Genomic DNA, 25333 nt, shown 5'->3' on the forward strand with positions numbered 1-25333 from the left:
AGACAGCTAAAAGTAGCGTCAGTTGTGCTGCCAGCTGGGGCAAACTGGCTTTGCCTGGAGGACGGCACTGCCTGCAACCGACCTGAAGGAGCGTTGTGTTGGCATCAGTCCCTGACGCTGCTCTTTTCTGTAAGCAAACCCCACACACTTCTCAGGGGTGTGATAGATTACAAAAGCACAAGTGGCCTACTGAGATACTTATTAAGGTGAAAAAGGGTGAAAATCCCAGATATAAATAAAACAAAACTTCAAGCAGAGAACCTGAGTTACGCCAAGACTGTTTCATGCCCATTTAGCTAGGGCTGTGGATTTACTTCTAGATGGGCGTCCTTCCCACTGCCCAAGCTTTATGAGGGGTAAAAAAGGCCTGAGCCATTCATGCTCTAAGCATTGCCTGCCTTCGCTTGCTGGGGCACCCCTTGTGACAGTGTTTATTTTGGATGCTGGGCAGTGTGGGGAGCAGGGAGGATGGCACTGTGGAGGGGCACAGGGCAGTAAAAACAGGGCTGAGGATAGGGAAGGTTTGGCTCCACCATGCTTGCCCCTGCCCTTCTCAGGACAACACCTTGGCAGGTTTTAAATAGGTTTTTAGCAGGTCAGGTGCTGGTGGTGGGGAGATGACGTCCCGGAAACTTCTTTTTTGGGGAAAAATTGTTTATTAAGAATAATGAACCTTAAGGAATTTCTGCTTTTCAGTCAGTTTCTGGTAAGAGCTTTGCTGAAAATCATTGTTCTGAGTGGGGAGTAAACTGGATTTTAGGAAATATTTTTTTAAAAATAGGCTCTAAAATATAACAGAAAATGGGTTTACTGACACTTTTGACAGAGGCACAAATGCTGAACAATACTGCACGTTAGCCTGGAAGGAGCTAATGTTGCCAATACCCAAACTAATTTTTCTTGAATAGTCTTGCATGTTGTGAGGTACATAAGTTCTTCAGAGCTAGTTTTGGCTAGCAGTATTTCGTAACTACAGAAGATCAGGCTACAATGCCTTAGTCAAGAAATTGCAGATACCAAATTAGCAAGAGTTGGTCAATGCCATGGGAGGCAAATTCTGACCAGCAATATGGTATGGTATCCAGGCAGGCAGGCAGCGCATGATGACAAGAGTAGGTCTAGATCTTCACAGGGGCTTAGAAAATTCTGGGAGTAGCTTCCCTTTTCCTTCATCCTGGTTAGCAACCAAGAATACAAGATGAGCAGGAGGGAGCAGGGGGAGGGGAGCAGTGGTTTTTTTCCTCTGTCACCAAATTGAAACTGCCCAAAACCATTCCTTCATTTTACAGTACAATTAAACTGGGCTGCAGAGAGACAGGAAGGAAAGCAGTCTGTTAAGTGTCCTTTTAGACATAAATTGTAACTGATAATTTTCTTATCAGTTTTCCTCATAGTCTTCCCCTCCTGCCCTGCTCTCTGAAATACAGCATCAAACTCAAGGTCCAGTGAAGTGGCGTATTTTCCCAAGCAAGACAGTACACACAAACATACCCTCACACCTACCTCCTCCTCTGCCTCAGACAGCAAGCCAGACCTCCTCTTCAGCTCTGACCCAGCCCCGCTGCAGGCAATCCTCCATTACAGAGGAACCAGCATGTGCAGTTTCACACGTTTATGGCAGCAGTTAGGGGAAAGTTGTAGTGGAGGGCTGGCATTTACTCATCATTGCAGGTGGACAGGTGAAAAGTGGTTGCAGGTAACTCAAAGCTTTGCGGGACACCTCTTGTTCATTCGAAGATCCTTGTCAATCTGTTGCTTAAACATCCAATTTGGTGCTCTTTAACTTAGGGGATGCTGGTAACTTCTCTGCCTATGACCCTCATATTTAGCATGCCAGAAATGGTTCGGTTTGGGTTTGAAGCCTCAGAGGCAATACTGTAGATTTACAGATTAATCACTGGTACCTCATCACCATACCCAGAAAAGCCCTTGCCCACAATAAATGTACATTATCCGAAGTGTGATGAGGAAGTTTGCATAAATAGGCGATGAAGGGATAACTAAAACATCTCTTTAGGGCTATAATCTGTAGTCAAGCTCTGTGTATTCTTTGCAAGTATCTGGCACAAATATTTATTTCTCTGAGAGATGTGTTGACAGGAAGGGAATTCTCTGTTTTAAAGGGAAGCTCTGAAGTCTTTCCAGGGAAGGGATCAAATACTCAGTTTTAACAACACACATTGCTTTTCTCCTTGTAATAAACACCCCAAATATAACTACCTCTAAATGAAAAAGTAATAATGAATGAACAGAGGTTTGTTTTTTCAGGCACTACTGATAAGGCAGTGAAGTACTTGCTCATGGAAGGTGAAACATGTGCCAAAGAAACTTGCCATCATTTCCTCAGGCAGGATTGAGGAGGATATTTAATATATCCCCCTGCTCACACCAGTCATACACCATCACGGCCTGCTGTGGTAATGAAGAATTTTAAATCCTCTACTTCCTTTCAAAAGTGGCTGAAATTGAGGCAGGGATCAAATGTTACCAAGCAGTGGGGTAAGACAACACAGAGCACAGCTGTGAATGCCTCTGTGTCTGTATGTACGTGCATGCGTATTCACTTATCAGATAGCGCCTAGCACAGTCTTTCTTTCAAACTCTCCATCTCCAACCCAAATTTCAAAGCATCCCACATGTGCCTCTGTGTCTTGCAGCATACACCAACTTCGCTTTTTGTAGGATGTGCTTGACCTTGTTGTTTTTCCCATTTGGCAGGCATGAATGTCTCGGGACAATCACCATTCTCAACTCTTAGACTATTTGCAAATTTCTTTTGTTGTTTCCAATCTAAAATTTTAAAGCTCTAGTATGGTTAAAGATGAAGGAAAAAATCTCTGTCCTGAGCTCACACCTTTAGGGTTGGCACAATGCCTCATAAAAAATGTCTTGATTCACTGTGGAGGATGACTTCCTAGAGCTACTACGGAAGAAACAGTAAGTAATAAAGTCTATTGCAACCTTTTATAACTTGTCAAGATGGAAAGTTTGGTTGATTATGGGAAATTTTTAACATTACTGATTTTCTTTTGCTGTTATTTATTGAAGATCATTCTTTTGTTTAAAAGTACCAATTCATCCAATGACAGACTAAAAAAAAGCCAAACATCCTAGCTGGCAAGGACAACAGACTGTGCAGCCTGAAGCTTAAATGAGAAGGTGTCAAACTGAAGAATGGCATTCAAAACAACCTGTGAGCAAACGTGTCAGTAAAGACATGTAGAGAAAATTGGCCCAAACGGGACCACAGGGCTCCAGACATACCCAGCTCCAGGAAGTTGTCGTCTGGTGGATTCATATTCGGCTGTAGACAAAAAATCCTTGTTTAACTAAATTTTAAGCTCACTGGAACACAGATGTTTTCCTTACTCTGTGTACGCACAGCAAGTAGCACAGTTGACATGGCAAGAGGCAGTTAGTGCTGCTTGAACACTTATAATGAAGAGTAGCATTGCAGATCATCATTCAACCCAGAGTAGGTAGGTAAAGTACTATTTTCAGAGCCATAGCAAGTCCAAGACAATTAAGACAGAAGATACTGAGCAAAATGACACACTGTTAAGTCTTTTAATTAGTATTTATTGTTGTTATTGTATTGTTATTCACACTTAGACAACTCAATTACATCGTGATTTATATGAAGAGCTCTGTATTGATATCATAAGGTGAGAAAGTGTACACACCACAGTGAAACATTCTGTAGATACAGTGAAGTAGGACCTTTGATAGAAGGGATTATTTCCGAGAGCCTGTGTACAAATAAAGGTAACTTTCATACTATATACAAACTTATATTCACAGAGAATATACTGATTCAGAGATACAAGAGTTTCATCTAGTGAATAATGATCCATACACATAAACACATGAGAAAAACTGGAGTTTTCAGGGGGTTGCCTGGACTGGCAACTGGTATTTTTTTTAAGTTTGAAACGAGTAAGATGGGGCACTTCTTCAGATTTTTCTTACAATAAATTGAAAATGAGAGATGAAAGAGTATGAAAACTACAAAGTGAAACAAACAAGCTAAAAAAGCTTTATTACAAAAATAGCATCTGATTGTCAGTTATAACACGCTACTATTATTTTCACATGACAATACAGTGGCCTGATCTTGCCATCTTAAGTGACAGAAATAATTTCTACTCATGTGAGTCAACTCCCCAGAGTCAGGATTGCGAAATTAAAACTGTGTAACAGAGATCTTGATAATGGAAATGAACACAAAACCAAGTGAAATCCCTTTGGCATTACTTAATTTTGATGGGGGATTAAAAGAAATGGTTGGTTTCTATTGGATAGCCTGACCCTGAAAACTTTAACTCTCTTGTAAAACAGATGTGACAGAAGTAACTCATCTCTTATAAACTTACTAAAATATGAGGAGCTTCCTTTACTGTGATCTTAGTGGGAGAAAGCATTAGAGTAACAGGATGATTTAATTGCTTCATTGGGCCTGACTCTGCAAGCATTGTATTCCTTCTCCTGGGGTGAACAAGGATGGCAGGATTGAGCCCCTGCTGCAAAGGCAGTGTGCAGCATTTTGTACAGTCCCACAGGGAAGCTCAAGAGTATGAGCAAACTCCCCCTGACTTACTCACAGCTTCACTAAGGCAAAACCAGATCCTGCTTTACTGTACATTTATTTGACAGTATTTTACATTATACCTTAAACAGAGACATGAAATGGATTCTTTACTTCAAAATTAACGATCCCCTTATTTAGAAACCCCATACTAGTCTTCTGGGTTTTTTTATGGCTTCTTTTTGCATTAAGACAACTATGTGACATTAAATAAAAGTAAAAAAAATAGTAAAGTGCAAAACGCATACAAATTTCATTGTTTGGATTGGTTTTGTGTTTGATGAGCAGTGAATTTACAATAAATCTACATGAATGTACAGTTCATTTACCAATCTCGAATTACATTATTTCTTACTCAATCTTGTCCTGGGCCACTTATGGCTCATGTAGGAACGATGTGGCCAGTTGTGTATCTGGTCTACCCATGCTCCAAGTGGTTACATGGCTTCTAGGCTGGGGCTGACCTGCATCTGGCTGGCGGGGAGCACGGGCTCAGCGCCACGCTGATGTGATTTCATGGCTTCTGGAGAAGACATGGCTTACGTCCAGCCAGGCAGGAGCATGGGCAGGGGAACGCACAAACTAGCTGCACCCATCCAGGCAGACAAGTCCTGAGATGCCATACACTGACAACTAGCAACACACAGCAGATCTACGGGATGACTTGTCTGGACTGCGGGGCTGTGATCCATATACGACTTCTGTATCCGATGGGTGCACTGAATTGCGTAACTTCAATCTGCAAGTTACACTTCCCAGTCCCAATGGAAATGACAGATATCTCAATACTGATATTCCTGTAACCGATGGCAACAGATCTAAGAAGGATCATTTTAACATTAACCAGGAGTGAAACCCACACCTGTTGGAGGGCTGGAGCAGGACTCTTCTCCACACTGTTGAGTGCAAACTATCCCATTTGCTAATCTCAAAATTGCTTTCTGCAGATATGTTTCCAGCTGCAAGTTCTTGCATCAAACTTTCCAGGAATAGCAGGAAAACAAGAATCACCTGCTCAAAGGAACTAACCATGCCTCTTTCTCAGTTAGTTGTGTCATTGTTATTTACAAGAGGTAAAATGGTTTCCAAGAATACAAGTAAGTGCAATTTTTCTCTTTGTACATAGCTCCCAGGACAATTATGTTTGTTACGCAAGTGCGTTTATGAAATACGGGATCCTAAGATAAAAATCTGTATCTTGCCCAATTTAATGGCAGAAATCTTCTGGATTTCAGTGGGCCAGTTGTTGGAGAAGGGATTATTTCTTTGTTATAAATTAAATAAATCCATCTGATACAGACTCATATTTGATTCAGAAATTAAGTTATATGGACCACAAGATGCTATTTTAAGGAATTACTGATGAAAGAATAGTTAAAAAACATCGTATATCCCCTTTTTCGCAAAATATGTAATGAAGTAAAAGACAACCAGAGAAATAATCCCTTAAAAAACACCCAAACATTAAGAACATTTCTAAGCATCTATTTTTTACAGTACTTGGATTAACCACGTTTAACCTACCGCTTTGTGGACCTTCATATCCACACACAACAGTACCATGAGTGACAGTGACCATAAACTACTTCAGAGTAGCGTACGTGGAAATTACATGGTAGGTTCATTGCCATTACAAACATCAAATGACATCTAGATAAGCTTCTTTGTCACCCACTGTGCTTTATGCTTCATGAAGATTATGCAGACAGCCACATCAATTGAATAAATAAGCAGGGGCATACAGACACAGAGAGCCTGTCTGCACTACAAGAAAGCACTAGCTTTCAGTAAAATAGTTAATTTAAAATACACAGAGCTTTGCTGAAAGATTTTTCCTTGTCTACATGTAGCTCTTGAGGAGATCCTCCTCCTATCACACCTTTTATCACACTTTTATAGCATTTACCCTACAGGTTTGACCATAGTGGGTTCTGCAGAGGGAAGCCTTTTTTTTTTTTTTTTTTTCAGGTGGAAAACAGCAAATACTTGTAGGTCTCCAGTGGTATTTGGTATTGATGGGGACCATTCTTTTCTTTAATTCCAATGAAGTTAGTGCAGAAAATCTTTAAAACAGGTTACAATCTTTCCCATGATCCTACTGAAATGCTACTGAAAATCCCTTCCAAAAATTATGTCCAACATTGGTTCTGTTCAGGTGTGATGGTGCCACAAAGAGTTGGCTATTTAACCTGAAGTTGCATTCTTATGTTACTTACTGTGTTGCCAACCTCGTGTTGTCCTGAAAACACTAAGCTAGAACAGGATCTTGATCATAACACCAATTTCTGTATTAATTATTCATTTATGCTTCATAGGTATTATGCAGACAGCATCATCAATTGAATAAATGAGCACAGGCAGGTGGAAGAGGCTTCAACACCGACCAACTCATTGTAGAATTCAGGCAGTTTGCAGGACCAGACCCCTAGTAAAGTCATTTAGAACTTTGACTGAAGAAAACTTAATTTTGACTCCTAGGTGTACAATGTTGAGAAACATTCATGGATCCCACACTGAAACAGTTATGAACAATGAGAAACACTTTATGCTGGGAAATTTGCTGTCATTGTAAAACAGGAGTGTCCTAACAAGTGGTGTGCATTTTTGGCAGCATTGAGCCTGAACAGCTTACAGACATCCAGTCACTGGGTTGCAGCAGCTCTCAGCTGTTCTCTCAGCACTCCAGTTTAAGATTTTTCTCCCCAATGGGTCATGCGTCTCCCTCCATCCCATTCCTCTCTTTTCTCTACCATCACAGCTGTTGCCTTATAATCAAAGATCACATCAGTGTGCAAGTATCCTGAAACGGTTTACCCCAGCAGTTACACAGAAAGCTGCCTTGGTAAGTATAAACGGCTTTCATAGCCAGCCTCCACAGAAAGCACCACACAACTGAAATCTCTCCTATTACCTCGGGAGCTGAGCTGCCACTGACCACACAGTTATTCATTATGTGAATAATGATCTGCCCAGCAGATGCAAGGCAGTGGGAGCCATGAGGTGTCTCATTCCTGAGGGGAAAAAATTAGTTTTAATACCTTCCAAGATAAATGTGTTGATAGCAGCAAGCAGACACAGGAAAGAAATGAGTCAGATACATTTTAAGACAATATACAAATGTCATTACAGGATACCAGCCCTTAGCCCTACACGTAAAATTCTTCCATCAAGCTGTTGATGCCAGCTTTGGACCGAAATATTCCCAGTGTGTAGGACTTTCGATTGGTTCCTCTTTTCTCTCTGCCTGCCCTCAGTGGGGCAGTAGTCTCTGCTGCTGCTGCCCTCACTCTGCAGAGTGCACCAGAGTGCTCTTACAGCTGTCAAGGTCAGGCAGGGCTTTTTCCTTTCCAGTGTGGGAGTTACACCACGCTGGCCACGAAGTCATTAAAAAAAAAAAAAGAAGAAGGAGTAATATACTGAACAGAGATCAGACTCTTGCCCTTCCCTGGTTTTTTGATTTGAAATGTCAGACCAGTGAATCTGCGCATCTCTGCATATTGTAAGCGTGCATACACACAGACCTATCATCATCCTGCACACGCTCTTTTAGATAGCTCTGTCTTATTCTGCTCCCTTGGGAAAGGATTGCCTGCTTTGAGCACTGTCATCAGAAATAAAAGCATTTGGTCGTCTGGGACAGATTATACTGTGGAGTCAGCTCTGTATTTTGGGACACCTGTTTTATTAGAGCTCAGAATTTGGGTTATAGATTTGCTTTTTCAAGATTGCTGTTCTTGTCAGTAGAGGGCACTGTAGGTACGTATATACCTATCTTTCCATTGTGTAGACCCGTAGAAACAAATGTTGAGAGGTGGGCGGCACTATCGTTAAGACAGGTCAGGATTCTGGAGCAATGAAGGACCTTAAATACACAGACAAATTTTTGCTCACAATGAGAGAAGCTCACACTAAAAAGCACTAAGAAGCAAGAGATATTGCAAATGTATGGTTAAGATCAAATACTGATTCTTGAATGTAGCTAGGATTTAGTACTTTAGGACGAGACATGAGTAGCAGACATTGTAACTCCTAGTTTTCTTGCTTTTGTTCATTAGTATCTCACTTTTTTCTTCATGATATCACATAATATTAACATTTTAGTAATTTTTAAAATGTATTTTTTACTGTTTTCTCTAGCATTTTTTTTCTTCAAGTCCTTAGTCTCTAACCAGATACTGTTATATTCAAACACATGTAACAAGAAAACAGTAAAGGACAAAGGGGATGAGTGAGAAGCAAACAGCATGGAACACAGAAAAACAGACAAGACAAGATGTGCTGAGCCTTCTGTCACACAGCTGTGAGCATGGCATTGCCATTGTGAGCACGATACGAATACAAAACAATGCTGAAACAGGTCACAGAAATGCGCTGAAATTTCATGAACTCTAACTGCACAAAAGACTTGAATGAACAAATGATGATTACCTGAAATACTTTCTTAAAACCCATTCCAGTCCTCCTTTTTTTTTTTTTTAATCATCCAAACTACAGGAATGTTGGACACTTTGTTGCTTTCTCCCTTCTTATTTTTTTGTTCTAGGTTTGGACCTTCTCCTTCTCTCAGGATTTCAGTAAAAGAATATTGCATTTTCACTCCTTCCTGGGCTTCTTTAGACATTCACACTTCCAGTGATACTAAAAAAATTTTCATGTAGGTTTCCTGCAGCTCCACTATATTCAAATTGTTAGTTTCTCCCACCTAGTTTCAAGATTTACAAAAGCAAATGTGAACTGCCCCAGCTGTGTACATCAGCCGGGGATCTCTTCCAGCAATGGCTATATGTAGCTGTGAAGGTCCTTACACTCCAATTAATAGTGAAAGATAGCCTGTAAAACATTTATCCACTTCAGCAATTAGGCTGCTACTTTACAACTACTTCTATTTTCTGTATGAAATACTATGCATAAGCAAATTAGCCTTTTTCTTCTGGCATGAAAAGGCAAACCCATAATGATAACAGCATCTGAAAGCCATTGGTACTGTTGTTGGTATTGCTGCATTAGAAAAAATGGTGTGTTCACATAGTAGTTGTATGATCTCTCTGCATGCTGCGTTGCTATTAGAGAAGAAGGAGTATCCCCATTCTGGCCTTTGCATGTGAATGCAACGAAAATCTGCACCAGTTACAAAATGGCCAGGCAGCGTGGCCCCTTCAGTGCCAGAGCCAGAGTTCCTGGAATCTGAAGAGTTTTGCAAGATGTAATAAACCACCATTAACATCCTGCTGATTGCCTTCATAGACCTGTGATGCAGGGGATCAAAACACTGATGAACTCCCTGGCTTTGCTGAAATCACATCATATAAATCCACTTATATGAAGAGATGTGCAAGCTCTTCCCTGTCTGTGACTCATGCGCTCAGTGTATGCTTTCCACTCAGGAGTTTCAGCAGATTATCAGAAAAATCCCATACCAGGGTGTGTGGGGGGTGGTGCCTCCACAAAGTTAATATTAGCATTCCCCTTAGAAGATGAGAGCTTTAAGAACTGAGCACGCTGTGTGTCTGTGTATACTACTACAGAGAACGAGAAGTCTGTGGATATGTACTATAGGCATAGGAGAAGCAGTAGCTTTCATCATTTCCGTGCGTGCACAGCATCTCCAGTACCGAGCGGCGAGGATGTTCTGCAGCAGACAAAGAAAACCTCAGCGCAGCTGGGCTCAGCCCTTCACATGTGACTGCACTGTCCAGCAGTGGTCATTCTTCAGCTCCAAGATCCACCCTTTGCATCCTTTCTTTCTCTCTTTTAAAATTGAGGGAGAGGAAATTTACAAATCCATGGGTTGTTCTCATAGAAGCTTTCCATTGTGGTTTTTCACTGTCTCATTTTGATTTTTTTTTTTTTTAATAAATATATGTTGTTGTTTTTTTCTCGAGAAACAGCACTTTCCACTAGATGGAGACAGGACACTGGATCACTTTGTTCTCCAGAAGGACACTGACAATCAGGAACACAAAATAAAGCCCAAACATGAGAAAGCCCAGGATTTTATTCATCCTCCACTTGCAGAAAGCGATGGAGAGGATGACAAAGAGCAGCATGAGGAAGAGGAGGACAATCGCACAGAACAGACCATTGCTGCTGACTGTCACTGGGGCAAAGCTGTTAATCGCAGCATACAGGAGCCATGGAAGAGGAAGGCTGTTAAGAAACAGAAAAATAAATTGGAAACATTGCAGACATGCAGAAAGGGGCACTAGAAAGTTTCCGGAGGCACTTCGAAATACAACCAGAGGCTTCCTGCATAAAGTGAGGTGGGAAGAGTTTCAGCTCTTCTAATACGTACATAAATCCGTCAGCTTGCTTGTGGTTCTTGGGGAGAACACATGGGATTTAGCCTCCCCACTCTTCCACCAGTTACATTGGTGAATTATATTTTCCTTGGCTGACAAATCACCTGGCATCCTGTCTGTGAGCGGGAAGACCCCTGTCATTTGTTTCTGGATTTCAGACCATCTGTGGAAGAATCTACTTCCACTCTCTTTCCAAGAGCCTGCATGACAGGAGGGTGGGTCGCATAAAGACATGTCCTCGCCACGAAGAACCAGCACTCTGCAAAGCACTGCCCCCAAAATTCGTCCCTTAAAAGCCTTGATCCACATTTACTGTATAAACCTGTGTTAAAATGTGAACTTCAACTGAACTCCAGCTTAATTTCTATTTCTGTATTTGCTGTCATTGCATTTCTGTTTTCTGATGCCACAGAATGAGGCAACATCCCTCTGGAAGATCTCAAGCTGAAATAAATATTTAAGCCACTGATCGGAGCTTAGCAGGCTTAGAAAGCATGAAGAGAGCTGTCAGAAGCTCACAACATTCGAACTTTGAATAAGCAGCTCAAGAGAGAATAATTTATTACAGCCTCAGTAGTAACTACACCAGCCTACAGCTCAACTGTGCCATTTCTGTTGTAAATGTAACAGGTCTAGCAGGCTGGTACAGGACAACATTTCCATTGGCAGGAAGTTTAAAAAATTTAAGAAAAGAAAGAAAGCTTTGCAGCAGAGAAAAGTTTTGTAATGCACCCTACATGCTCTAAGTTGAAGCACATGGTGGTGAATAATGCTTTTATATATTTTGCAGGTCTGCTGCTTATAGATGTTATTTCAAACACTTCCTGCTTCTGGATTAATAGAAAAAAGTGGCCCAGTTTTTCTGCTGTGTCCAAAGGTACTGCCATTAGCTAACAGATGAAGTAAAAAAGCCATTTACTATCCACTCTAACTTCAGGATCCCTTTTTGTACCTGTGCAGTTGCTTGTATATTTTCAGTAGCGAAAACCATGATCTGTTCTACGACTAGACTGTTCGGGACTACGACTATGACTAGACCTGTTCTTCTGCATGTGTGATAGCAAGAAACAACCAAAGAGGGAGAAACTGAGAGTATGGACACGATTCTCATGCCTCTGTACTGTGTTGAAGATGGGAATGTGGGAATAAAGACAGCGTTTGTCTGTATATTTCCTGCGCATTTTTGAAACACTGAGGCAGAGATTACAACATTTGTGGACCCAATCTAGCTTGGTCTCAAAAGGTCAAAAAGGAATTTGAATTCCAACCGCATGCCACACATCATTATCGTAGAGCTGCTGTGAAACAGTAAAGTGTAAATAGCACATTTCTGCACAATCTTATGTTGCTTCACATTGTCAGAGCTATACAAAGGGTCCTTTGTGTTAATAGAGAATTGGTTTGTAATTTGGGACTTGCCAGGTATATAAAAAAAATCATATGTCAAAAACAGCCTAAACGAGCTACACAAGACAGTGACATTCTGTTTTTATTACAGCAAACATTGAATATTGCAGAGGCAATGAATCGTTCCCGACCATCATTTATAAAGAAAGCTCTAGTATAAGCAAACAACAGCAACCTGACAAAATCATAAAAAGCTTCAGAAATTCCTTCTTGGAACAATGCTCTTGCAGACTTTTTTAAGTGCAATTCACTTGGCTAGGCAGCTCTGTAATGTATCAAAGAGAGAATTAGGCAACAAATTTGTAACAATTCTGTCATGCAAATGCCTACGAACTTCTAGGCACTTGAAATAGTAACATTTGTTGCATATTTGCATCACTCTCCTTTTTAAGCATCAATGGCAGAAAATTGATGTAGGCAACACCTTGGCAAAACCGCGGCAACAGGCTAGGAACAAAGGAGTTGTTAAAATAGACACAATTTTCTTGCCGTAGGACTTACCCCACTGTGATGTCAAATATGTTGCTTCCAACAGAACTGGATACAGCCATGTCCCCCAAACCTTTGCGTGCCACAATAACACTGGTAATAAGGTCAGGAATGGATGTGCCAGCAGCTAGAATAGTCAATCCCATGATCTCTTCGCTAATACCAATGGTCTCTCCAACCTAAAAGGGTTTAAGCAAAAACAGCAAAAAACATCCTGCGGAGAAGAAATGCTTTCTGCTGCAAACCTGTTTAACCAGGAATATTATCCTGGAGCTTGCCAACTAGCTTGGAGAATACAGGCAAGATTGGAGAATTATTTGTTTTCACAGATTTCCACGTGTTTCAGGAGAAAGATAAGATTGTCAGATAGAACCAGTAGGTATTGACAAGCGGCTCCTGATGGCTCTCATGTTACCAGAATGATCAAGTCCTGTGGTCAGGACAACCACAGCTCTCTGAGCTACTTTCCATTTACTGAGTAGTGATTTACTTCATCCATGGTTGCAGCTCCTAAAATAAAGCACTACTCAGCATGAGATAGATGATGGACTCTGATTCTAAATGACCTCTCACAGTGCAAAACACAATGCAGGGCTTGTATTTTGTACCAGTATCACCTTCTTACCTGATGTGCCCACCAGACCATTAAGTAAGAAAAAAATGCAATCCAGCTGATAGAGCCAAAAAATGTCATAGGAAAAAATTTTCTTGACCTCTGAAACAGAAACAAAGAGAAACAGTGAACACCTATGTTGAAGGCTGACGTGCTGTACTCTTATTTGCTTCTCAAAATGAGAGTGGCCTCTCATTTTGTCTGATAACCTGTTCTGACCAACTATTCTGATCATCATCAGATGATCAAAATAAATGTCAAGAATGGTAAGAAACCAACTCCCTACACTGGTATATACTTACCTATTCCTCATTCTTCCAACCGCTTCGGATGTAAAGTAACACCTCCTAACAACTGGTACGATGAATGGCAAGTTCTGGGTTCTCATTTGTATCGTATTCTGTTATGCCACAGTCTGCATATATGTTTAGGTGAATGGTAGTTTGACTTCTAAATTCATTAATAACTTCATGCTTATTCAGAAATAATGTTTTCAAATTGCTAAAACAGGTACCCATACCTTTCATTTATACATCAATCACTTTGTGCAACAACTTTCACAGTCAGTATAACAAAGGCTGCCATATGACAGAGCTAAAAAAAATACACACCTAAAATTTATTAGGGCATTTACTTTTCTTGGGAAAACAACACACTTTCTCAATTAGAACAGAAGATACATTAAGCACGTATTTGCCATGCTTTGTTTTGTAGAGAAGTTTGTTATAAAAACATGTACAACACACTCTGAGACCCTTCAATGAATGAAAAAATCTGTTTAACAGCAAAGTAACTTCATTTTCATTTTCAGTGTCTCCCTTACTAATGTCAAACTTTGAACAGATAGCGTTCTTGCAGCCAATGAAGAGGTTATATTCAGATTAATTATTTATTTTGGTTTCTGTTCTTTCCAGTCTTTTGCATCATCCATATTTCCTATTGGCTAGCTAGATCTATGTAACAAAAAGAGATGAAGTTAACTACTAAAGGAAGCAAACACGACTGCAGTACTGTACGAGGCAATCACTGTCTAAATCAAATTAGTGTTTAAAATGAAATTTGTACTGTGAATGGATGCTACCAGTCTTGAATGAAACCACAATCTCTATGGGCATCGACCTTCTGAACACAGATCCTCACCCCAGATGACTTCTGATGTGCCACTAGCAGAGTCCTACAAATTTTCATGAATAACCGGCAGGACTCTTGTGGAAGCAAGTTATACCACTTTGAATACTTGTTCCAGGTGCTGCTCTATCTTGCACTACCTTTTCCTGTTAAGTCCTCGCTAAACCCACTTCCATTTTTTGCTCTGCAGGGGCCTCAGAATTTTTGGGCAGCGCACCTTGCCTGTACCCCTCTCCACTGCAGGACGTGCCCCTGCTGCACCAGGAGACTCATTAGCCTGTGGGTCATTCCTAGGTGTTGTGGGAGCAGAGAGGACTGCAGGGCTTTCCCTGAACATGACTTTTGGAGAGAAAATACTGTTTGGATTTTGCCAATTCAGCTTGCTCAAGCCATGATAAAGAGGCATTTATATGGGACAGCCTCATGTTTAGGAATTGATCAGCATGGGTGGCTGTGGACTAAGAGGTGCTCAGTGAAATGGGCTGGGCATTAGAGCTGGTCATGCGGGAATGACACTGTCTTTTGTCAGCTGAACCAGGAAAGAGCGAGGCTGGTCCGCAGCTCATTGAAATTGTGTAGACTCTTCCTGCTGATGTAAATGGAATGAGATCAGGTCATTACTGATGGGAAAAAGGTAAAGTCAGCAATGGCAATTGTGCACACTCATCTACAGGACGGGACAATTAAAAGGTCCGTATCTGCTCTAGCAGCAGGTGCAGCTGTAGGCTGTGCTACAGAATACTTACTCACTCCCGGTGGGCACTTTGCATAATGCTAAATCACCTCCTGAAAACTGAGCTCGTAAACATTGACTAACATGACCTATACAACTCCACAACTGAATATACATAGGAACACACATTAAAGATGGTACAGATTTAGCAACGCTCCCAAACCCCCTCATATATAAATAAATAACTGAACTTCTGTTGGAGTAAGAAAATCGTTCCAGTAGGTGTTTTAAGTGAATTATCTTTAAATATAGGCATAATTCCGGCACCCGGAAACAACCTTTTCATATAAATTCCATTACTGTCACAAGCACTGTTTCTAGAACTGCCCAGGGTACTTTGGTTGATCTGCTTCTTAACTGCTTCTTAACTCTTTACAGAGCAAACAGAGTTACTTTTTCAAAACAGAGTTCTAAATTTTTATCAAATCAGAAAATCTGATAATGAGCTTCTGATGTTTAAACCTACTCAGATGGACTTTTAATTTTAAAATCAAAACTTTACATGCATTGGGGGACAGAAGACCTTAGTCTAAAAAGAAACACAATTTGAAAGGAACACAAAGATGGTTGTTAAAATAGTGATCTGACACCAGTGGGAGCAGAATTGAGTTCGGAAGGGATAAATGACTCTAAACAGCAATTTCCTTTTTTTAAACTAAATAGCTAGCACTTCTTTATCACCATTCTTAGTAGCCAACTCTTTCAACTTTCAACATTTTTACAATCCTTGTAAAAACTGGGATTTTCTGGCAACACATATGGTGAACGAGATGATGAAGCGATAAGCTTGTTGCAGGTGGTCACAAAATCCACACACAGCACCTCATAGCAATGCAATTTGAATAATCACCATACAACACTCAAGGTATAAGCATACCTTGGCTTATGCAAAATTAATACAGCAAGAGCTGTAGTGGTCAGTAATAGCTCTCTGTCAGTGTGATTACATACACCAAATGGTTCTTGCAAAATAACGAGACATTGCCTAACTGAGTCAGACACCCACAGAATTCGGATGGCTAAGAATTACGAGTCAGTAACTTTGCAGCACGTGTATTCCTAGCCTGTCTTAGCCAATCCTCTCCCAGTAAAATTAACTGATAAGCAGCAGTTCAAGACTAAGAGTACTTTAATAGGTTTAACAGTTTAATTACCTATTTTAAAAGGTGGAACATTTAAACTCAGGGCAAAATTTAAAGCTTGTACATAATACAGGTGATGAAATCAAGAATGGACTCCATGGATGATGCTATATACTTCACATATAGATGAAATTTTTAAAAAGCAGTAATGAGAGTGCCAATTCTTTTTCAGACGCTGGATTTTATTTCCAGAGTATAATAATAATAATCCTGCTTAGTTTGTAACTAATGACAGCATTCTTTTGAGATTTATTTCACTGCAACTCCCTCGCTCTTGGAAATATAGGCAGCTGCCAATTCCAAGCATTTTCCTAGAAGAATTAGTCAGAGACAGCAGACAGCAATACTTCTCTCCACCTTTTCTGGTAGCTGTTGTGATGATTGCCTTGTAAAGACAGAGAGCTCAGTTTATTACCAATTGGTTCTGTTGTGGTCATGGTAACAGACAAATGAGAAAAGCCACGGCTCATTCAGTTCATATGCTATTTTCTTTTAACAGAAGAGAAAGAATTTTGTAGTTTCACTGTAGATTGGTTGGATTGGTACTGTTCCTGTCTATCAGCAATCTTAAGGACATTTTTCTTGGTACATTTCTGTATTGATTTCATGCCAGTGTCTGAAAAACAGGACTTTAAGTAGGAAGAATGATCCAAGTATGAAGGGTTTTCTTCTAAAAGCCTGATCCTGAAAGATAGTGAGCACTTAATAATTTGCAAAGTAACTGTCTTAATTTTAGCCAGTATTATTACCAACATTTTTACTTTACCTTTAACCTGAATGAATCACGTTTGTCTCGTACATAAATTTATCTGCATTGCAAGCTTTGATTTTCCTTTCATTCTTGACAGTGCTTAAATCTGATTACTCAGAGCCTGCTCCTGTAACTGGATCTGTGCAGGAACATCTTGTCCTTGTCCCCTTGGTAACAGTGCATCTCTGTATGGCAACAAGAGTTCATGTAAGTTGTACCTCTTTGTTGGTAATGGGAATTTGCAGAGATACAATGAACTGCCCCATATGGGTCCAGTGACAGCAGGACTGGTGCACCAGGCCATTTTTCCAGCCTGTAACACAAAGGGATGGACAGTGCAGTATGGCTGTAACAAAAGAGACGGTGTTCAATTTCTGCCACTGAACCACTGGGCCACCTTGGTCACGTCATTTTCCTTTCAATCTCTCAATATCCCTTACTGCAAGAAGTGGACAGTGATGTTTGTGGCCTTTACAGAGCCATTGGGGAAATACGCTATTAGTACAGGAAAAATACCCGTTATTGTTCAAAACACCTGAACAAAAAGCCAGGTACAAAATTCCCGAAGGGCACACCTACCTGTGGTGCACTGCCAGCAACATTATTGATGTTATAGTAAGGATTTTAATGTATACTGGCTTAATGTGAGCAGGTATTAATAAGGCACTAAACACACATTAAAACATGTCAGCTATTGAATCACCTGAGAGTTAGTTGAACTAATGCATTATCTACTTTAAGTATATAAAAATCTGCATATGCGTACACCAGAGTATAACCAGGCAGCAAGGATTTTGCTAACTTTATAACCAGAGACCTTGTACATGAAATATTTTTTCTAGACCTTCTGGGTCTCATGGAGCTAAATACAGCTTGGTATAGTACAAATAAATGCAGTCAAACCATCTCCATTATGTGGAGATAAAATATGCTTTAGAAAAGAGACTCTAAGAGGAAAGGAGAACTCATTTTTGAAAAGTGGACACCCACAGAGGATGTCAAAGGCTCCATATGGTCTCTCAAATCAGTATATAGCACACAAGTGTTCATTTTATATATCCACATGCTAATCTGAGCATCCTGATGCGGAATTTGGGTTTCCTGAATAAAATTACCACACTTGCAAATCCAGCCGCTGATGGTAGGCCTACCTACAAAATCTATTTAAGCATTAATTTAGGTTTGTTTTAACTTTTGCCTCACAGATTTCATGGAAAGTTCTTTTCTGATGCACATGCTGAGCTGTAATATTGGGTTTTGTTTTTGTTAGGAAGGGAAGAGCGGGGATGGCACACAGGCATAAGTGAGAATATTTTAGAGACAAACCACTAATGAAGCGTCCTTGAAAAGTTAGACGGTTCAGGCAACCATCTGGTTAATTCTTTGACAGCAATGTTCAAAGTAAGCAGCTTGTCATACTGATACAGCCTGTTACCTCTTCTGTTATTACTACATGTAATTACAAACTACATTTCTTTTACTTCTGTATAAAAAGCTACTCCTTTCAGTGAATGAAATTTTAAAACTCTGTTGCCCATTGATGTATCTGGCATATACAACTGTGCTTATCTTTTGTGTTACAGCAGGGTATTTTAGCTGTAGGATGTCAGCATGCCAGTTCTGTTGTGAACAATACTAGTGTTAATAATCACACACATCACACAGTTGCATGCAACTTCTTGAGATACTCGCTTTCCAAAGCCATTATTGTAACAACTGTTCTCATTCATACAGTACAGAGTATTGGATACATGTCTATTGATGTTAACTTCAGGTTTTTAAAATTCAAAATAATGCACACAGTTATTTTTTAGCAGTCCTTGCTCATTTTGGGACAAATTATGAGAAAAATTACAGGGATGCTTTTGAATGATAAAAGGAGAGCATAAATACAGAAATAAACAATCTTGAAATTCATGTAGTATGCTCTCTGTGTTACCAAACAAAAAGTGTTTACCAGAGTTGTTTGAAAACTTTAAGAAAAGAAAGCTTAAAGATTGGAAGGGAAAAATGTCAGTTTATATCCTTTGAGAAACCTTTATCTAAAAACAAATCAGAGGTCTTATTTTAGCTTGTTTCTTGCACTGAATTGCAGTTTTTCAGTGTGTGGGATGGAAAAGTTTTTCAGTGTGTGTGAGGAGGAAAAAAGAATTCAGGGTGTTGATTTATAACCTTATAAGCTGTGCATCCCTCTCTTGCAGCAGTTTTAAATCTATTTTTGATCCAGAAAGGAAAAGAGATGAAAACACTACTAAAGGATTTTTTCAGCTCTTGACTTTTTTCCCTTTACTTTCCATAAGCCTCCCTATTCAGGTCTATTTGCATGTGTGAATATAAAAGTGGTGTCCTGGTTTTGGCAGGGCTAGAGTTAATTCCCTTCCTAGTAGCTGGTACAGTGCTGCGTTTTGGATTTGGGATGAGAATAATGTTGATAACACACCGATGTTTTAGTCGTTGCTAAGTCGTGCTTATACTAGTCAAGGACTTTTCGGTTTCTCATGCTCTACCGACTGAGAAGGCTGGGGGTGCACAAGGAGCTGGGAGGGGGCACAGCCAGGACAGCTGACCCAAACTGGCCAAAGGGACATTCCATACCATGTGACCTCGTGCTCAGTACATAAACTGGGGGAAAGCTGGCCGGGGGGGGCCGCTGCTCGGGGACTGGCTGGGCATCAGTCAGCAGGTGGTGAGCAATTGCACTGTGCATCACTTGCTTTGTGTAGTAGTATTATTATTACATTATTATTAATATTATTTTATTTCAATTATTAAACTGTTTTTGTCTCAACCCACGAGTTTTTCTCACTTCTGCTCTTCCAATTCTCTCCCCCATCCCACCAGGGGTGGGGGCGGCAGGGGGAGGAGTGAGCAAGCGGCTGTGTGGAACTCAGTTGCCGACTGAGGTTAAACCACAAGTGGTAAGACTTGAAAACTTGTCACAATAAGTCATTTGTATTAATAATCAGTCTTACATTACTTCAAGCTGTGTTTGGGACAAAACTAGGAAGTACCACTACAGGCTTGGGGAGGAGTGGCTGGAAAACTGCCCAGCGGAAAAGGACCTGGGGGTGCTGGTCGACAGGCGGCTGAACATGAGCCGGCAGTGTGCCCAGGTGGCCAAGAAGGCCAATGGCATCCTGGCCTGTATCAGAAATAGTGTGGCCAGCAGGAGTAGGGAAGTGATCGTGCCCCTGTACTCGGCCCTGGTGAGGCCGCACCTCGAATACTGTGTTCAGTTTTGGGCCCCTCACTACAAGAAGGACGTTGAGGTGCTGGAGCGTGTCCAGAGAAGGGCAACGAGGCTGGTGAGGGGTCTGGAGAACAAGTCTTATGAGGAGCGGCTGAGGGAACTGGGGTTGTTTAGCGTGGAGAAAAGGAGGCTGAGGGGAGACCTCATCGCTCTCTACAACTACCTGAAAGGAGGTTGTGGTGAGGTGGGTGTCGGTCTCTTCTCCCAAGTAACAAGCGATAGGACAAGAGGAAATGGCCTCAAGTTGTGCCAGGGGAGGTTTAGATTGGACGTGAGGAAAAATTTCTTTACTGAAGGAGTGGTGAAACATTGGAACAGGCTGCCCAGGGAAGTGGTTGAGTCCCCATCCCTGGAAATATTTAAAAGACCTGTAGATGAGGCACTTAGGGACATGGTTTAGTGGTGGTGTTGGGTTGACGGTTGGACTCGATGATCTTAGAGATCTTTTCCAACCTTAATGATTCTATGATTCTATTTTACACATGGAAGGACTTATGGATCTTGTTCTAGTAGGAAAATTAAAAGATGACAAGTAGAAGACAAAGGTCTAGTAGAACATGCATTTAAGAGAAATACGTATCATTATTTTTGAACCACAGAGAACATTTAAGAAGTCTAAAATCTTTCCAATCATACCCCTTAGGGCACTGCAGATGGACAGAATTCCTCAGCACTTATGTGATATTCAGTGGAGATCTAGAAATGCAGATGTGAAGGCCCCAAAGTTTTAAGAGCTTTCACTTTGTGTCATAAAATATTAGTGAATACGAATGGCAATCGTTATAGAGCTATTACCAATCAGTTGCTCATAAGCACCCATTTGAAGATATGAAGTCTGATGTTGTGACCTCTTCTTCAAAGAAGAAACTATTAAAAAAAATCATTAGCTCTATTTTTACATAAATCCACTACAGCCCCTTTTTGGCATTTAGCGAGAGAGGCAGAACACACTGACTTACAACAACAGCTACTTACAGGTTTTCTGACATCCGGGAGGGAAGCCCACAGTGGGAAAACAATGGGTAATACAAGAAGGTAGGTGAGCTGCTTGCGTGCGGTGTCAGGCCAGGCCAGGCTGAGAGGCTGGTCCTCATCCTCCTCATTCTGTAAGAAAAGCCACAGTGAGCAGAATATTGAAGTGGATGAATGAGGTTAGGGATTCTTTGAAGAGGAGTCCTGAGGACTGTGCTGTGTTTCAGTGAGAACCCATGGGGTCTGAAAACATTGCATTAACACACCTACCTAACAACATTAGCTAGGACACCGTAAAAAGATTTTGGCTAGACTATGAGATATCCCTGCAGCTGCCTGAGGACGTCCGTTTGCAGCTATGCTGGCAGTGATGCTGGTCCCTTACGATGCACAGAGCAGTGTTGTGCCTTCTACCTGGCAGGGAACCTTGCGCCTCTGACACATCTTCCCACAGGCTCTCCCTTGGGATGTGGGCTAGTCTAGTCAGGGATCAAAACTGGTCTGGACTGCATCAAGCCTGGCCACATAGGTAGAGATAGGGTTAGTGATAGAGACAGAGAGAGAGAGATGTGTGTGCGTGTGTACACACACACAGACATATATATGCATATAAACAGAAATATATGTATGTATATATATATCTAACTTTTTAAGCTTTTGTGAGTAACTTCTTAAAAAGTTACTATTTAAGAGATATATATATATATATATATCACTCACAGAGGCAATCAGCTCCAGTGCAGGCTCGGCCTGCAGCCGAGCGGCAGATCGGCATGTACAGGGGGTTTTCTGAGCCGGGAAACCCCAGCAGCTCTCACGAGGGCGGCTGACACAGCTTGAGCGGGGCCAGGAGTAACAGCGGCCACCCCCCACCCCCACAAAAGGCAGCCCCAGGGAGCCCTAGCGACCAGGAGCGCTGCGACCAGGATGGGCAAACAGGGCGTGGTGCGTCAGCTAGGGCGTGGCACGGCAGTTTGCACAGGAGGGTGCGCAGGGAGGGCGCCTCTTCGAAGGAGGGGCATTCCACAGGCCAAGTGGGACACCTGGAGTACACATAACCCAGCAACCGGGCACTGTTCTGTGACCATTGGCAAAGGCCAAGGGCACCCATCCTACCTGGCCCTCAAGGCAGAATGGTGGGCACTCGTCTAAGAGCAAAGGCCTTGGCTCCAGCTGGGGGGTCTGCACCACCTACCCCAGCGGCGGCCGATGCCTCCACCCAGACGGAGCTGCTGAAGGGAGAGGCTGCAGTGCAGACCTCAGGCTGCAGGAGGTGCCTAGACCTCTCTCCCGGGGTAGGGACAGGCAGCAGACCTGTCTGCAAAGGGTGTGCCCAGGTGGAGGACCTCCTGCAGCAGGTGGCTGAGCTGCAGGAGGCGGTGAGAAGACTGCATAACATCAGGGAGGCAGAGAAGGAGCTAGAAAGCTGGTTCCAAGCGCAGTCTGCAGTGGACCCACAGCCCACAGCCAAACAGCCAAAAACTCCCCCACCAGCACACACAGAAGGGAGGGGGGCAATAATGCAGAAGAATGGACGGCTGCAACGGCAAGTACCAGCAGGAGGAAGAGACTTCCCCCGAAGCTTGAGGTGCCCTTGCAGAACCACTTCACCACTCTGCAGACTGAAGAAGAAAGACCCATCACATCAGGAGATCACGCTGGAGCTGAGTAAGGCAGCCTGACCTGCCCCCCGCATAACAACCAGTGCAACTAAGAAAAGGCGATGGGTGATAGTAGTAGACAACTCTCTTCTGAGAGGTACGGAGGCACCCATTTGCCGATCGGACACACTCTGTAGAGAGGTGTGCTGCTTACTGGGGGCTCATATCAGGGATGTCACCGAGAGGCTACCAAGCCTCATACAGTCCGCTGACTATTATCCACTGCTGCTGTTTCACGTGGGCACCAGTGACACAGCCAGGAGCAGTCTGAGGACTATCAAGAAGGACTACAGAGCCGTGAGAGCAACGGTAAGGGACTCTGGAGTGCAGACAGTTTTTTCATCAATCCTGCTGGTCCAAGGGAAGGGGTTTGAAAGGGCCAGTCGAATCTGGTGAGTCAACAAATGGTTACAGGACTGGTTCCACAGCCAGGGGTTTGGCTACTTAGACCATGGGACTCGCTTTGAGAAACCTGGTCTACTGGGGGCTGACAGGATCCATCTGTCAGAGAAGGAGAAGAGCATCTTGGGTCATAGGCTTGCCAAGCTGGTGAAGAGGGCTTTAAACTAAAGTTGCTGGGGGAGGGGAACCTCAATCCATCCCACTCCTACCAGTTTGATGCCAGTGCCAGCAATAGATGCCCAGAGCCTGGAGAAGGATCACAGGTCAGCAGGAGAGTGCCTGAAGACCAGCACAGAGGAACTCCAGCCAGTAAGACAGCCTCATCGGGGGCCCAACTTAAACACTTCTATGCAAACGCACGTAGCATGGGGAATAAACAAGAGCAGTTAGAGACGTGCACACACCTGCAGGGCTATGACCTTATTGGCATCAGGGAGACATGGTGGGATGGCTCCTACAATTGGAGTGTTGGAATGGAAGGACACAGGCTCTTTAGGAAGGGCAGACAGGGGAGATAAGGAGGGGGTGTCGCCCTCTATGTCAATAACCAGCTGGAGTGCATAGAGCTCTGCCTGGGGATGGATGAGGAGCCAACCGAGAGCTTATGGGTCAGGATTAAAGGGGGGACAGGGACAGGTGACATTACAGTGGGGGTCTGCTACAGGCTACCTGACCAGGAAGATGGAGTGGATGAGGCCCTCTATAGACAGATTGGAGCAGCCTGATGTTCACAAGCCCTGGTCCTCATGGGGGACTTCAACCACCCCGATATCTGTTGGAGGGACAACATGGCAGGGCATAAGCAATCCGAGAGGTTCCTGGAATGCGTAGATGATAACTTCCTTCTCCAAGTGATAGAGGAGCCAACGAGGAGAGGTGCTATGCTGGACCTTGTTCTCACCAACAAGGAGGGGCTGGTGGGGAATGTGAAGCTCAAGGGCAGCCTGGGCTGCAGCAACCACGAAATGGTGGAGTTCAAGATCCTTAGGGCACTGAGGAGGGCGCACAGCAAGCTCACTACCCTGGCCTTCAGGAGAGCAGACTTTGGCCTCTTCAGGGATCTGCTTGGTAGACTGCCATGGGACAAAGCCGTGGAGGGAAGAGGGTCCCCAGAAAGCTGGGTAATATTCAAGGATCACCTCCTTCAAGCTCAGGAGCGATGCATCCCAACGAAGAGGAATTCAGGCAAAAAATCCAGGAGGCCTGCATGGATGAACAAGGAGCTCCTGGACAAACTCAAACACAAAAAGGAAGCCTACAGAGGGTGGAAGCAAGGACAGGTAGCCTGGGAGGAATACAGAGAAATTGTCCGAGCAGCCAGGGATCCGGTTAGGAAAGCTAAAGCCCTGATAGAATTACATCTGGCCAGGGACATCAAGGGCAACAAGAAAAGCTTCTGTAGGTACGTCGGGGATAAAAGGAAGACAAGGGAAAATGTGGGCCCTCTCCAGAACAAAATGGGAGACCTGGTTACCTGGGATATTAAGAAGGCTGAGGTACCCAATGACTTTTTTGCCTCAGACTTCACCAGCAAGTGCTGAAATCACACCATCCAAACTACAGAAGGCAAAGGCAGGGACTGGGAGAATGAAGAGCCGCCCACTGTGGGAGAACATCAGGTTCAAGACCATCTAAGGCACCTGAAGGTGCACAAGCCCATGGGACCTGATGAGATGTATCCGCAGGTCCTGAGGGAACTGGCAGATGAAGTTGCTAAGCCACTATCCGTCATATTTGAGAAGTCGTGGCAGTCCTGTGAAGTTCCCACTGACTGGATAAGGGGAAACATAACCCCCATTTTTAAAAAGGGAAAAAAGGAAGACCCGGGGAACTACAGGGCTGTCAGTCTCACCTCTGTGCCTGGGAAGATCATGGAACAGATCCTCCTGGAAGCTATGCTG

The 25333-nt window shown here is 42.6% G+C and overlaps 1 protein-coding gene across 3 annotated transcripts in view; it reads right to left on the minus strand.

The window, feature by feature from the left end:
• Positions 1-3566: 3566 nt before the first annotated feature.
• The window catches only part of SLC24A2 (solute carrier family 24 member 2), a 127203-nt gene continuing 105436 nt past the window's right edge, over positions 3567-25333 (minus strand). For all 3 annotated transcript variants that reach the window (XM_076362351.1, XM_076362352.1, XM_076362350.1), the window contains 4 exons: positions 21373-21501; positions 13406-13495; positions 12793-12959; positions 3567-10732 (listed from right to left, as the gene is read on the minus strand). In XM_076362351.1, the coding sequence (XP_076218466.1) occupies positions 10483-10732; positions 12793-12959; positions 13406-13495; positions 21373-21501 (636 nt within the window). In that variant the 3' untranslated portion in view covers positions 3567-10482. The remainder of the gene's footprint in view (positions 10733-12792; positions 12960-13405; positions 13496-21372; positions 21502-25333) is intronic.

Source organism: Aptenodytes patagonicus, chromosome Z (assembly GCF_965638725.1).
Source record: "Aptenodytes patagonicus chromosome Z, bAptPat1.pri.cur, whole genome shotgun sequence".
In the NCBI taxonomy this organism is placed as follows: domain Eukaryota; kingdom Metazoa; phylum Chordata; class Aves; order Sphenisciformes; family Spheniscidae; genus Aptenodytes; species Aptenodytes patagonicus.